Source organism: Gopherus evgoodei, chromosome 19, assembly GCF_007399415.2.
Source record: "Gopherus evgoodei ecotype Sinaloan lineage chromosome 19, rGopEvg1_v1.p, whole genome shotgun sequence".
In the NCBI taxonomy this organism is placed as follows: Eukaryota; Metazoa; Chordata; order Testudines; family Testudinidae; genus Gopherus; species Gopherus evgoodei.
The window spans coordinates 11,025,235-11,037,507 of NC_044340.1; the positions used below are offsets into that span (position 1 = coordinate 11,025,235).

At 45.4% G+C, this 12,273-nt stretch overlaps 1 protein-coding gene across 2 annotated transcripts in view; it reads right to left on the reverse strand.

Moving 5' to 3' along the window:
• OPCML (opioid binding protein/cell adhesion molecule like) overlaps window positions 1-12,273 on the reverse strand; it is a 724,856-nt gene that overhangs the window by 161,444 nt on the left and 551,139 nt on the right. For both annotated transcript variants that reach the window (XM_030538415.1, XM_030538414.1), the window contains one exon: window positions 5,588-5,820. In XM_030538415.1, the coding sequence (XP_030394275.1) occupies window positions 5,588-5,820 (233 nt within the window). The remainder of the gene's footprint in view (window positions 1-5,587; window positions 5,821-12,273) is intronic.

Here is a 12,273-nt window from a genome sequence, read left to right on the forward strand (position 1 = left end):
TGTCACACAGCAAGTCAGGTGGCAAAAACTGGGAATAGAATCCAGGAATCTTGCTTCCCCCTCCTTTGCTCTGACCACTAGACAGCACTGCCTCCCTTCAGGCACTGTATGAAAAATGAGGTTGACATCATGTGTACACTGTAATTACTGGTCCAAAATGTTAGAGTTTACACTAGAGATAGTGCAGTGTTTGGGCTTTGTATTGAAAATGTACATGAATTTAATGCTGACTGACAGCCCCAGAGACTGGATCCTCTACCTAGCCACTGAACAGGGATAACGTGTGCCGCAACTGTGCAAATTCTCCATATGCTGCTCTTATCCTGCAAGTCTCAACCTTAACCAGGGAAAACCAACTGCAGAGTTAAGATGGGCATACAGTCTCCATGGCCCATTTAGTCCTTGGCTTCTCTGCTGAGATGGGCAATTACTGTCAACACTGGTGGTTTGCTCTGTGATACTGCCTGCTCAGAACTGGACTCAGGCCATCAAAGAGTTGTCAGAGCAAAACAGTTCCCACTCATTATCAACCAGGGCTGCATCTAAAGCAGGAAACAAGTGGTGAAAGTTTCTGTATCTCCTATGACCAGTCCTTGATGTAGTACCTTATAGCTCCATTGAAATGACAACTAGGCAGTATGAAGTCATGGATTTATTGGAGGGAGAAAATGAAGCAAATGACTTTGCTTAAAAAAAAGTTGGGGTGAAAAGGGGATCCCCTCCTAGAGGGCCAGTCCTAGTGTATGTCCATGTCGTCACTGGGCAGGATTGAACCTGGGACTTCTGAAACTTAATGTATGAGCCTCTACTTCATAAGCTGAAAGATACATACTTTTAGCCATGGTAGTAACAGACTCATCAACCTCTAGATCAGTGGTTCTCAAACTTTTGTACTGGTGACCCCTTTCACACAGCAAGCCTCTGAGTGCGATTCCCCCCATATAAATTAAAAGCACGTTTTAATATATTTAACAATATTATAAATGCTTGGGGAAACGCGGGGTTTGGGGTGGAGGCTGACAGCTTGTGACCCCTGAGGTGTCCCGACTCCCAGTTTGAGAACCCCTGCTCTCGATGGTCTAGGTGCCACTAGAGGGGGATAGAGCACTTCTTTGTGATTTGGGTTATGCTAGCAGTCCCAAATCACAAAGAAGAAAATAGTTAATGCATTTCCACTGATAGGAAGCCAGTAAAGTAAAAGCTTTTTTACATGTTAAAGTTGTACTGGATCTTGGTTACCTGGTTTCCATTATAGTGTGGTCACCTGTACAAACAGGTGACATTTTTCAGCTGAAACTTTTTTTCAGGGAAAAATGCAGTGTCAGTGACTCAGGACTGCCTCACAAAATTGTGCTGGTTTTCCTAAATAGTTTATGTGGAAAGAAAAATCTGAAAAAAGTCAACAAACTTTTTTGATTTTTTTGATTCCAACTGACTTTTTGTTTTACAAAGCTCCAAATCTCAATGCAAAGTTTCACTGCAGGTCAAACAAAATGTTTTGTTCAACCTGAAACTATTAGTGTTTTGTGTAGCTGAAAATTTCAATTTCAATTTTGTCCCCCCCTCCCCATTTTTCAGAATTGCCAGCCGACCAAAACAATCACTTATTCGCACAGTCACTTGTGCTCCTCAAGCTCAGATTCAATTTAGAAGACCCGGCTAAACTGGGAAATTGACCTATGGTTATGACCTTTGCCCTCAATCTCCCTGAGCATGTCCTGAAAATGGCTTAACTGGTAGTACGGATGGGACAAAACCATTTTCAGCAGCACTGAGCACTTTCTGGTTTTGCCCTATCCATACTAGCAGTGAAATTGCTTCAAACATCACTTGGCCACAAGCATTCTTAGCACTGGGTTATGATCACGACACCTGAAAGACACGGAGAGTGTGAAAGGAAGATCCAGTCATCTGGATGAATAAAGGTAAAGCTAAGAACTACTGACTAAATTCACAGCTGACGTTAAGTGGGGAGAACTCCATTAAAGTCAACTGAACAATGCCTGGTTACGCTCGAGGCAAAATTGGCCCTGTGTGTGGAAATAAAGCATTTCCAGAGGAAGGTCATCCATGAATGTCACAATCCCTAACCTTCTTGATTCTTGAGCGCTTTAGAGAAAACGTCTGCATTGCAGACTGCGCTGCTGTGAAAGCCATGGCTGCAGGTCCCCTGGACCTCTACTTCCCTGCGCTCTCCTCTGCTGCAAGCAGAGTTTTGGCACAAGTGTCTCTGTGAAGTAAGAGGCTTTTTCGGCTTGTTTTAAAGAGATAAGATAATCACACAAGGATTTTAGTAGGCAAGATACTGGTTGTTATGTGCAGAAGAGAGGTGGAGCATGCGGAGGGGGAAATAGGAGGCAAAGCTATAATCTCTCTCTCTCTATCTCACACACACACTCATTTCAGACACACACTCTTGCGGCAAAAAAAAAGAGCCCCTCCCTTTCCATCTGTTTCCTGCCCTCTAACTATATTGCAGCCATTCTCCTCTCCTAATTTTGGTCCCCACCCAGTCTTTTCCAGTCCTTAATATTAACCCTGTGGAGGCAGCAAACGGTTCTGTAACTAAGCCTGACATCACACTCTGCCCCCTTGTAAATTCCAGTTTAGAATTACCGTGTACAATCCCAGGGCCAAATGCATCCCTACGATTATTCCATGGATTTAATTACACCAGGGACGATGCCTGCTGTAGATCGATGATAGTGGTGAGAATTTTAACCTCAAAGCTCAAAATGAAACTTAGCAGGAACAGACACATTTTGACCGGTTCCAGTTTGAAACTGGGCATATAACCACTAAATTGCATCACATAAGACCCAGTTCAGTGAGGTATGTAAGCATATGTGTAGCTCTAACCACATAAGTAGTTACACTGAAGTGCCAGTACAGAGATAAGACAATCACCCCAGGATTTTTATAGTTAATTTAGTAGTAAATGGTTTGGATGCAGCCAAAATCTCATGGCAACTGCTATTCTCCTACAACTTTAGGCCAAAATGGACTATATCTCAAAATCATGTATCTGGGGATAAACTATCATAAGACCAGCACAAGGAATTCCAGCATCATCAAACCCGACACCGAACACTTGCCTTGGCATCAAACCTGCTTCTTGAACCCTCTGCTAAATGCAATCCATATCCAGTTCTGAAACTTGCCTTCTGAACCTGTCTCTAGTTACAGTTAGGTATGGGTGAACCACAAAAGGTTTGGAATTTTGGATCTTGGAGGAGAAAGAAAAAGAGAAGTCCACGTGTAAATCACTCGCGGGTTTATATAATGGTGTCAAGTGCTCAGATACATCAGAAATGGACAATGGATAAATTAGAAAGATAAAGACGGGATAGGGTAGATAAATAGATTAAGATTATAGAAAGAGATTTCTCACAAGATCAGGCTTTTTTTGGGGGGTATATTAGCACTTTGCTTTCTAGATCCTGCTGAATGTGAGATGTGTAGATGGGTGTAAAAATGGAATACGCAGCCATGCAAACATTTCAACAGCTGCTTCGTCTGAGTTCAGATCTAGAAATGCCCCCAAATGGGGAAGGAAAGGCCCAGTAAGTTATTTTGTTTTTCCCAAATCAGTTTTGCCCTTTCCTGGTGACAATGCCTAGATTATTTTAGAATGCCTGGGACAGCATACAGTGCATCCCAAATGGACTATGACAATAAATTCCATCAGAGGCTTGGCAAGAAAAACAGCATAAATAATCTGGGCAAGCAGTGAGGTAACTGATTCTTAGATCTATACATAATTAACAGGGTAGGTGACAGATCTGGGTGGGTTTTTCTCTTCCTTAATGACAGCTGATTGGTGGCAGTAATCAGACCTTAGCATTTCTAAATGGAGAGAGGATAAATAACAGTAGGAGTTTTTTTAAGGAACAGGTTGGGGCACAGAAATTTTTCAGATTTGCTCATTGCAAAATCAATACCCATCAGCTGTTTGAAATTAAAGGAAAGATTAGGTCCTGGTTTTATACATGCTTTATTGTATTCGGAGAGCTTTCTACTCAGCCAGATAAATCTTCTTTAAGAGGATTAGGAAACTTTCATTATCTTTATCTAACCTGAACTAACACTAACTCTGAAAAATTAATCTATAGACTGGACAAAACCCAATAGCTGTTGCAAAGAAGTAGGGATCTGGAGTTACTTTCTAATTGAAGTGGGCGGGTGGGTAGCTGGTGAAGGGGTGAAATCTGTTTAGTGCTGAGAAAAACAAGAGCCCCTCACAGGCAACGCTGGTCTCATTATTCTTTGGAGATAAAGGAACCAATGCATTTCAGCATTTATTTCTATGATTCAACTGGATGTGAAAACCGCCCTACACACCCTTCTTTGACAGCTCTTTACACAAGTGACCAAATCTTTCTAACCAATACAGTGCCACTGTTACTTCCTCCTCTTAATGCACAGGGACATTTTCCTGACCTAGTCACGCAAGGAGGATTCCATCTCCTTCCAGGGGATGCAGGGTGCATGCCTTCTGAGTTTATAATTCATGTTCTCCAATGGGTACTGGAAGCTTTCAGACTCTTCTGATTTGGATCAAATATTCCAAGTCAATGGAACTGCTTCAAAAAGAGATTCATGCTGCAGCCCACCTCCTCCTACCCAGCCCGTCTCAGATCTAGAAGCTCTGAGAGCCTTCTGACTGAAGAGGCTCCGGGACACCCACTTTTCAACCCAACAGCTTGTGTTATGCCAAGGCATTTCTCTAATAGCATTAGCCATCGAAGCTTTGTGCCAAAAGCTCTTTATGGCCTGTACTGACTTTGACGTACTTACACAATCTGTCGTCTTTCCTGAAAAGTGATGGCCTTGTTCTCTTTGAATCTGTTCCTCTACAGTACCTGACAGTTCTTTTATTTCAGCACTACATTTCCCAAAGAAGAAGATAACTCTGTTGTCAAGGCCAGTAAGGTGCCACTGAGACATCACTTCCAGTGCTAAGAATCCCTTATTCCTCTGGAACTGAGCCCCCCTGAGCAGGCAGAGAAGCAAGAACTGGCAATGCCTGGCCGGCCCTTCCAACCCCTAGGATACTATCAAAACAAACTCCGGCTTGCCATTCTCGCCTTCTATGGGAAATACTTCAGCTGTTACCGTGAGTATTTTCAAGAACAGTCCCTAGTTGAGCTCATTGACCACAACAATCCAGACCCTCTAAGCTGATGGATCCATGTCTTTGCTGGTAGCATACCTGGTTAACAACCATTAGACCTGGTTGCAATTCCCAACTGGAAACAGCAAGCACTCAAGGGGTCCAAGTTAAACTTTCAATTAGCAGAGTCACTAGTTGTTCTATATTCAATCCCAAGAGAGCAGAGCACTTGCAATGGGATAATCATCAGAGGACATTGGCCCAAGTTCGACACAGCAGAGGGCATGGAAAAGCAGACAGAGGACAAAATTTCAATGCCTGGCTACTGAGCATCCAAGACAGCAAGCAGGAATTATCAGTCTCATTATCCCCTGCGTGTCATCAGCAGCATCTAATAGAAGCTGTAGCGACGGGAAGCCCTGTCTGCCTTCAGCTTAACAAGATTCTTTCTCAGCATGCAGCGCTGGGCCTTACCTTGCACGATCAGATGCACACGCGAGGTCTTCGGGTGATTGTCTGTCTGCACAGAGCAGGTGTAGGGCCCCTCGTCGTACACGTCCACGTTATGGATCTTGATGCTGTACTGGGTGTTTGTGTTTGATAGGATGACCACGCGGTTGTCTATAGACCACTTGTCATTTCCAGCATACAGGATGGTGCTTCGGTTCAACCAAGCTACTCGTGTGACCCTCTCGTCCACGGTACACCTACAAACGGAGGGAGAGAGAGTGTCAGAAGACAGGACAGTGGCCAGCCGGGAACGTGCCCATAGTGATGCTGAAAAGAGGTCATTTTTTTCACTGGTGGTTTTGGGCAACTTAGTATGAAAAAACTCTGTACAGGATAATGGAGATGCAAACAATAGGGTGGCAAAACAATCAAATGGGGTATTATAGAAACCACTCTAGCAAACATATTCATTATTATTCCTATTCCATAGCCCCTACAAGTGTAGTAGGGACTTCACATAAAAAGCAGGTTCCTGACCCCCAGGAGATTACAACCCACATGAATTGGACAAAGAACCACAGAAACTATTCCACAGGACATTTCAGAATGCACAATACCAGAAACATTCATAGAGTGCCCTTCAGTTCCAAAGTCTGGCAGGATATTTGACACAACCTACTTGATGTATTTTACTCCTGGGTCTGTCTGGCTCAGGAGCACCCCTGGAAAAAGTGTCACATGTTTGGCTATATCGAGAGCTGAACATGTCTCCAGAGACTTCCCTTTCTTTCCAAAGCTTCAGCAAGCATAGAAGGCAAGAACACTAGGTTGTGATAAAATGGACATTACTGGTATGGTGGGTTGTAATAATAATACTTGGTCCTCCTACAGCACTGTCCTTTCAAAGATCTCCAAGGGCTTTTCATACATGAATGAATTAACCCTCATAATTCCCCTGACAGGCTGGCCAGTGATAGCCCCATTTTACAGATGGGGAAACTGAGGCAAAGAGCTGGGAAGTGGCTTAGTGATTATTATTCCATGCATTGCGGCAGTGCCTATAGGACCCAGCTGAGATCAGGGTCCTATCATGCTAGGTGTTATAAAAACACTTTAAGAATAGTTCCTGCCCCCCAAAGCACATAGGCCCAGATTTTTGAGGGATTTAGGCATTGCTCTGCTCAGCACTGCAAGTCTTGAGTGATTTAACTTCACAAGTGACTTAGGCCTAGATTCTCAGATCACAGAAATCAATGCAAATTAGGCACCTAAATACCTCTACAGATCTGGGCTTTAGGCATGTGAGTCTCTTTGACTTTCAATAGACTTAGGCTCCTATACCTCTTATGAAAATGGAACTTAGCCACCTCAGTCACGTAGGACTTGAAGGCTGAGTGCAGCAACCCCTCCACAAAACCGAAGCCTTACAGTCTAAATAGAAAGGAGGGATGAAGGGCAGGAAATGGGAGTATTCTGATCCCCATTTTCCAGATGGGAGACTGAGGCAAGTTGAGAGAAGTGACTTGCTCAAGGCCACACAGGGAGTTTGTGGCAGGAGTGGGAATTGAAGCCACATCTCCTGAATCCCAGGCAAGTGCCTTAACCACATCACCATCCTTACAGTTATAGACCCAACTAGATTTATCAAGCTCAGCCAGCTGCAGATGGGACACAGTCCCCCATCAGAAGCTGTCTCAGATACTAAACTGATCCTGCACTGTTCCTTGCCGAAAGCAGTGTCTGTAGTCCATACTGACCCAAGCAGGCCATTAATCTCTAGCAAACAAACAGGTACAAAGCTACTACTGTTTTCAAATGGGATGGGAGCAGGGGGTCCAGATATACCTCTACCCCGATATAATGCAACCCGATATAACATGAATTCGGATATAACGTGGTAAAGCAGTGCTCTGGGTGAGGGGGCGCTGCGCACTCCGGCGGATCAAAGCAAGTTCGATATAACGTGGTTTCACCTATAACACGGTAAGATTTTTTGGCTCCCGAGGACAGCGTTATATTGAGGTAGAGGTGTATATATTTTTGTGGTTTGAGGCATGTGATTTGACATTGGTATGGAAGGGGAATTCTCAGAGTATTAACACCATTGAAATCTGGGGCCGGAGGGACCCCCCAAGAGGTTATCTGGCCCTTCCCCCTGTGCTGAGGTAGGATCATCAGGCCATGCTGGGTCATGCCATGCATGAATGCTGATGATGATGCTCAGACCCCTCTTCAAACTTATAAATTGACAGTAGTGCCTTCCAAGATGTTTCATCTCACTCACCTCTGCCGCCAGACATGGCAGGAGGGGAGCATTGGGCCTCTTGCACTGAAGCTGCAGAAATGTTATATGCCTCCCATGCTATGTTCACCGAGTGTCAGCTCGATCAAGGTTATGATTTGGGGTGTGCGGGTAGGACTGCATTAAGCATATTTCAGTGCCCCGCTGGGCAGGCAGTGCAGAGGAATTAGAGATATATTCTCCCTTAAACAAATAATTCTCCCCTTGTAGCGGCTACATGCTCCCACTAGCCATTTCAAGTGTGGACTCCTAGGAAGACAGATGGTCCGCTGAGCTTGGCATGTTATTACCTTTACCCCAGGAGGCCGTCATATTTCAAACAAGATGCCGTTTCTGCAGCTACACAAGCTTTGCTTCTCAGGAGCCGGAGAAGCGGCAAAAGGGCCGGTCCCACCACTCCAGAAGGAGGCACTACATCATTTAATGGGACATGGTGGACCCACAGACCATGGGGAAGAGGTGTCATTCCACCCTACATTTCCCCCATCACAGTTCAAACAACAGAGGGATTGAGCCACTGGAATCATATTTTGTGTTCCCTTTATACCACTCTGCCCATGCACTTAATCCAGACTGGCAGCCCAGGTGTTGGCTTCTTTGTACAATTCTGCCAATGCACCTTAATCCTGACATTGGCATCATCTGCAGGGCTAATCTTGTGTCCTGCAGAATTCGACCAGTGAATCTCAGTCCTCACCTACTGTACCCATGTTGGCTATTCCTGTCCCCAGCATTGCAATGTGAGGTTTTGAAAGGTGGTGAGCTGATGCAAGTCTCCTGAAAGTCGGCAGAGGGTGCTCAGTGATTCCCAGGACATGCCCTGCACCCAGGAGGATCAGCCCCAGAGTGCCACCACAAAACACTCCTCGCTTCACAGCAGCCAGCCATGAAGAACTGCAAATTCTGGGGAAGGCCATACATGAAATGAAAGTTGGGCTTGAATCGAAAGCAACCCCCCTACCCCTGATGGGCAGCACCCCTCCCACTGCTATCCCAGTCCTTCTCCCACGCCCCCAGAACTCTGCCAGCACACCCCAGTCCTGACCTGCAACATATCCTGCTATTCTAATGTCAGGATTCAGAGCCCTCCCTTTATTCAAATAAACTGTGGGAGAGCTAAGCGCAGCCTAGTTAAGTTGAGCCCTAGGGAATTCCAGTCTAGTGGACTATTACTCCTGTCTCAGTTCATTATAATGAATAATAAAGAGATACTTACACACGTTTTCTGTAAATTATTCATTGCGTGAACTGAAAAATCAGGGTAATAATATGTAAAACAGACAACGTGCATGTCTGTACTCATATAAATATCTAGTATAAAGCCCCTCAAGGTAATATCTGGTCCCCTCGTTAAGGGGGGAAGAACAGGGACTAGGGTTTGAAGTGACAGTGAAGAATTGCTCACTCCAGTTTTGTGCAAGTTAAAACTCCATTCCTCAAATGCTTCTCTCGCTTACCTGGGTGCAGTCCCCAACTGCTGGTGAACCTGTGTAGTGGGAAGAACAACATGCCCACGTATAACTGCATCTGCTTGCCTAGCATTTGTGAGTTTCTTGATCTGACTCCTGATCTCATTCGCACCAATAGAAGTCAGGATTGGCTCGGTTGATAGCAGTGGAGTTACTTGGTTAAAAGACAGAGTAAACGAGATCAGACTCAGGTGTGCTGTGTCTCTAGCTAGGGCTCCATGAATCTCAGCCATATCTCTCTCAGCTGCCTGATGGGTTTGGAATGCACCCAAAGAACTCAAAGCAAAAAGCAGGTGAAATTGCTGCACTGCATCAAAACCATAGACCTGTCAATGTTTGCTGGGCTGGGCTGGGCTTTGAGTTTGCAATGAAAGCGAAAAAACTGCATGGGTCTAAGTGTGTTGGGTACGTTTTGCACGTTTGCTCTCTGAAGTGCTTTCTTGGGCAAAAACTCCCATGGGGCGTGATTTTACAAAGAGACGACCCTCACACCATGCCAAAACTTGGGCTCAGGCTGGTGTCTGGTGGGAGAAAGCACCACACCTATCGACTATGGTTAATATGAACTAGTACGTCACCAGCAATAACAAACTCTACTCGACACGTAGGCCCAGGAGATGCTCCAGCATAAGTGAGACCAAGAAACTCTGTCGCTTTGCACATGGGCTGGCTCCTTGTATGCAAAGGTTTGTCTTTATAGAAACTGCCTACACACCACACTGGAAATCAGGGTCTAACTACAAATGCCCATAGGCACCAAAATTCCAGTAGCGCCGTGCATAATTGTTCAATATGCTCCAAGACCAATATCCATTAGCTTCTAAGCCTCAGGCATCCCCTTATCTGTGGAGTGGTCCTTTGTACCTATTTCCAATTGACCAGGATTATGATAATGTCTCCCGTAAAGCAAACAGGTAAAGAGACTTCTCCAAAGTGTTTAGATAAAGCGGACAAGCTCTGACAAAGCTGGATAATAAACCGGGCTAGGAGGTTTTCCCTTTAAGGGATCTAATTAAGAACAAAGACAAACCTGCATTAACATTCTCCTGAAGGCTCTGTCTCCATCTCCCAAGGAATCATTGTGCAGCAAATCCAGAAAGAGGTGGGGAAGGTGAGGAGAGAGTGTCTGATGAAATAACCTATCTCAGGTGTTCTGTTTTGGCTGGGTAATATTCATCAGTGCCAAATACAGAGGGCAAAAGAACATCTCTACTCTTACTCGGGAGTCCCCTGCTTCTCAGGATCTCATTAGCCCTTTTGGCCACAGCATCACACTGAGAGCTCATCTTCCCCTTAGTACCACCCTCACCATTCCCCAAATCTTTACCCCAGGATAGAGTCCCCCTTCCTGTAGGAGAGTGGCCAACCTTTCCACTAAAGTCAGCAGGAGTGGAGGGTGCTTCGCGCTGTGTGCCCTGCAGGTTCAGCCCCATGGTGCTACCACACAGATTTCCTTCCTTCATGGCAGCATCCCTGAAGAACTGCAGATCCTGGGGAAGCCCTTCCTTGAATCTAAACAGGGGCTTGGATCAAAACCTCAGCTAAACACTCCCACATTTAGAGAGTAGGGCTGAGATGTGAACCAGACCTGGCTCCTAATTTTACAAGTGGCCTATATTTTTATAATCACCTGATTTGGGGGTTGTTTGAAATCTGGATCCAAATTTTGAGAGGCCTTAGCCTTTCTTGGCTTGGGAGCACAGGGAAGGGTTCAGAACTGGGATCACCAAACACTGCAGCTAGAGCCCGAATATTTACCAGTCTCTCTCCTCACTAATTTTGCATTGGACTTAGGAAGAATGAAGTTGTATCAACTTGCAAACACCTACTTCTGCTGGGTAAGCCAACTACATAACTTCTGCCCATAGCAGAAAGCCATCAGCCCGTGGCTCTTCTAACAAACTTGCAGGAAAAAAAAAACCCAAACAGCCTTTCTTGCCTGGTGTGTCCTTTGTTGAGATGATGTGCTGCCTCCGACTACAGTGCTCCTGTGTGTATCACATGCATACAACTTCCTCCGTGTCTGTCTAGTTTATATTCTCTGCTCTTTGGAATAGAGACTTTGGTCTCGCATGGCAGCAAACACAGTGAAAAAGAAAGTCACCAGCAGCACAACCGGTTCACCGACAACACCTTCCACCACAACAGGTGGCCATCAGGGCTAGTTCCTCATTCTGTCCCCAGGAGCGGAGGCTGCAAAAAGAAGCCACGTGGCACCAGGGCTCTAACCCTGTCTGTGCTGATACTGACAAATCTGTGCTCTCTAAATGCAGGCCTCCTCAGGCCCATTTTTTATCCCCCCCATCATGGCTCTGAAAGCATAAGAGCTTCCTTACAGGTCATGCAGCTTTGGAAGAGACAATGGAGACAAATTTGAATGCCGCAGAATGAGAAGATGCATGAAGAAGGGGCTTTGGGGCACCAAGACTCTGCTGCTTGCGCTCTAATTGCAACCATTCTTCCTCCTTACATGCTAATTTTGAAGTTTTCCAGGGAATTATTTTACTTAGTGTCAACAATACAGATTGCGCTGCTAAGTCCTTTGCATCTGCTAGAGCGAGTGGTCAGCCCCTATCTCTGGAGGCCTATTAACAAAGGCCCCTGCTTGGATCACACCGGCAGGCCTACGCCTGGCCTCATTAATGATACTGACATGCTGTTACCATGTAGGGAAGATTAAAGAACAGAAGCCACCTTCATCTCCTGTGGTTGCTATTCCACCCCTCGACTCCTAGCTGTCTCTCATGTTAGGGGAGTAGTAGGCAGGCCTGTGGCAGAGAATAGCTCCTGCTTCACCTTTGCATTGCTTTCTGAGGGGCGAGGTTTTATTTGCAGTGGTGCCAGCTGCAGTGCTAGAGGAATAGGAGGCTTTGCTGCTCTCCAGTCAGAGTGCCACTGTTCCTCTAATGCTGAGGTTTAGGGGGATCAGTGACAGATAA